Below are 2,196 nucleotides of genomic sequence, written 5' to 3' on the forward strand. Positions count from 1 at the left end.
CGTGACTGTGCGGGGTGCACAGTGTGGAAACCAAGACGAGGGAGTGCACCGCTTTGGAGGTGCAGACGTGTGGCTGGGTGCGAGTAGAAGCCGGGTGTGCTGCGTGATGGCGTTGTGGGGGGTGGTAGGGCGGCCCGAGCGTGTCTGAATGTGTGCGTGAGCAGAGGTGGACGTTTGCCGCGGGGACGTGCACTCAGAACGCTGCAGCCTAGTGGACAGGCACGAGGAAAGGGTGGTAAGGTGCTGGCAGAGGACACAATCCCGAGGCTCTGCAAGATGTCCTCCGGGAAAAGAATGGTCTGTCCCTCTCTCCCAGCCCCTCTGCCCCTAGTCAGCCTGAGATCCGCGCCCCTCCTCGGCCCACTGTGACGGTGGAGAGATGAAGGAGGCTGGGCTGGCATGGGGACAGGAAGATGAAGCAGGGACAGAGAGTATGGGTCAGTGATTCTGCAGAAGACCCTGAGACCCAGCCACAGGGAGGCACCAGTGGGTGGTGGCATCTGTTGGGCCAGCCTGGGTCCCCGTGGGGCCTTTGAAAGGGAGTGGTCCGAGGTGGTGCTGCTGGAGTGCCTGCCATCAGGTACCAGGGGCTGGTCTGCCTGTGTGGCCACCTGTCTGGGAGTGGAGGTGTCTGTGCGCATGAGTGCTCGTCTGGAAGGAGGGGATCCCTCTGGTGTGTGTCTGCTTTTGAGATTGCTCTTTGTGTTCACCTCTGCCATGTGAGCGTATGCAGGTGTGGAGGGGTACTGGATGTGGGGCCCCTCCTTCCTTTGTCTCATGCTGGAGTGTGTGTGTGTGTGTGTGTGTGTGTGTGTGTGTGTGTGTTTAGGGCTCTTTCCATGCCCAGTTAGAGTGGAAAGGGAGCAGGGTTGCCTTCTAGGGTTAAGGGGCTCAAGACACAGGGGTGGGAGAGGAACCCTAAGTAGCTGCTTTCTCCTTTCAACCCAAATGTGACCCTGTGACCTGCCTGCTCCCTCCCACAGTGGGTTCTTTGGGGAGCCTGATGCCTTCCCAGTGTTCACCACCAACAGAGTAAAGAGGAGACCCTCCCCCTACGAGATGGAGATCACCGATGGTAAGTCTGCCTCCCCTACCTGTATGCTGCCATCTGCTGGCTGGAGCCCTCTGCAGGAGGGAGCCTCGGGGCCATTCTGGTGGTGTCTGGCCTGGAAGGGCAAGACTCCTTGGGACCCCAAACTGCCAAAACTCTGCACCTTGTGACTGAGCTGGGACTAGGTGAAATTGTGGGTGGGACTGGGACAGCCACACTCATGGTCCTAGGATGAGGGGACGTGGGAGAGGAACACATAGCATGTAGTCCAAACCTAGAGAGCCTGGACTAGTCTCCTCAGTAAACTCCATTCCTGTACTCTGGCTCAGGCCCCAGGGGAGAGCAGAAGCACATAGTGGCCCCCTGACTCGAGGCAGGACCCTCAGGGATCCTCTGCACCTCCTTCCAGGTCTCATTTGGAGTCTGGAGTCTGCTCCTGGTCTGGAATTGCACCTTTATGTCTCTATATTGTGGGACACCCTCGTTGTCCCCCATTCTGCGTTCTGGACTGAGACTTAGAATGGCACCCTATCCTGCCCCCTCAATGCTCTGGGCAGGGTCTCAGAACTGCTCCTGTGAAGTTGTCCCTAAACTTGCAGGGGTGGGCTTGAACGAGTGGGAGATTTGGAGGAACCCTTGTTCTCTTCCCAGAGTCAGCCAGATGTAGTAGAAGGGTCCTGGCACCAGGGGGCAGGAGAGCAGTTCTTCAGAGGTGAGAGACTTGGCACAAACCCCTGGTGCTCCCAAGGTTTCAGCCTAGCGGCAGCCAGAGCAACTTCTCTAAGAAGCATCCCCAGACCTTAGAGTCATATGGGATTTGTGTTAGGAGCGGTCCAGGGCTTCTGGCGGAGCTTTCTGTGTTCTGGAGAAAAGGAGACTCCAGACTGGAGCACAGAACAGACCTCAGGAGACCCAGCCAGCCTGGTGCGTAGGACTGAGAGGGAGGGGTGACAGAGTACCACTGCTGCTAGCTTAGAGAGGGGTTCTCCAGTCTAGGGGAGGTGGGCTATCAACAGGGCAGAAGCAGCCCTGAAGTTCCTCTGGCAAGAAGCATTTTCTTCTTTTAAAAAAATTATTTAATTTTACTTATTATTATTTTTAATTTGCTGTAGGGCACATACACTAGCCATATATATATTATATAT

General features: G+C 56.3%; 1 protein-coding gene across 1 annotated transcript in view; it reads left to right on the plus strand.

Annotated features, from left to right (window-relative positions):
* Positions 1 to 2,196, plus strand: part of TAL1 (TAL bHLH transcription factor 1, erythroid differentiation factor) — an 18,306-nt gene that overhangs the window by 8,919 nt on the left and 7,191 nt on the right. The window contains 2 exon segments of the mRNA XM_027766393.1: positions 23 to 114; positions 984 to 1,075. Of these exon segments, the coding sequence (XP_027622194.1) occupies positions 23 to 114; positions 984 to 1,075 (184 nt within the window).

The sequence above is a fragment of the Tupaia chinensis genome, unplaced genomic scaffold, assembly GCF_000334495.1.
Source record: "Tupaia chinensis unplaced genomic scaffold, TupChi_1.0 Scaffold142914_1, whole genome shotgun sequence".
Taxonomy (NCBI): domain Eukaryota; kingdom Metazoa; phylum Chordata; class Mammalia; order Scandentia; family Tupaiidae; genus Tupaia; species Tupaia belangeri.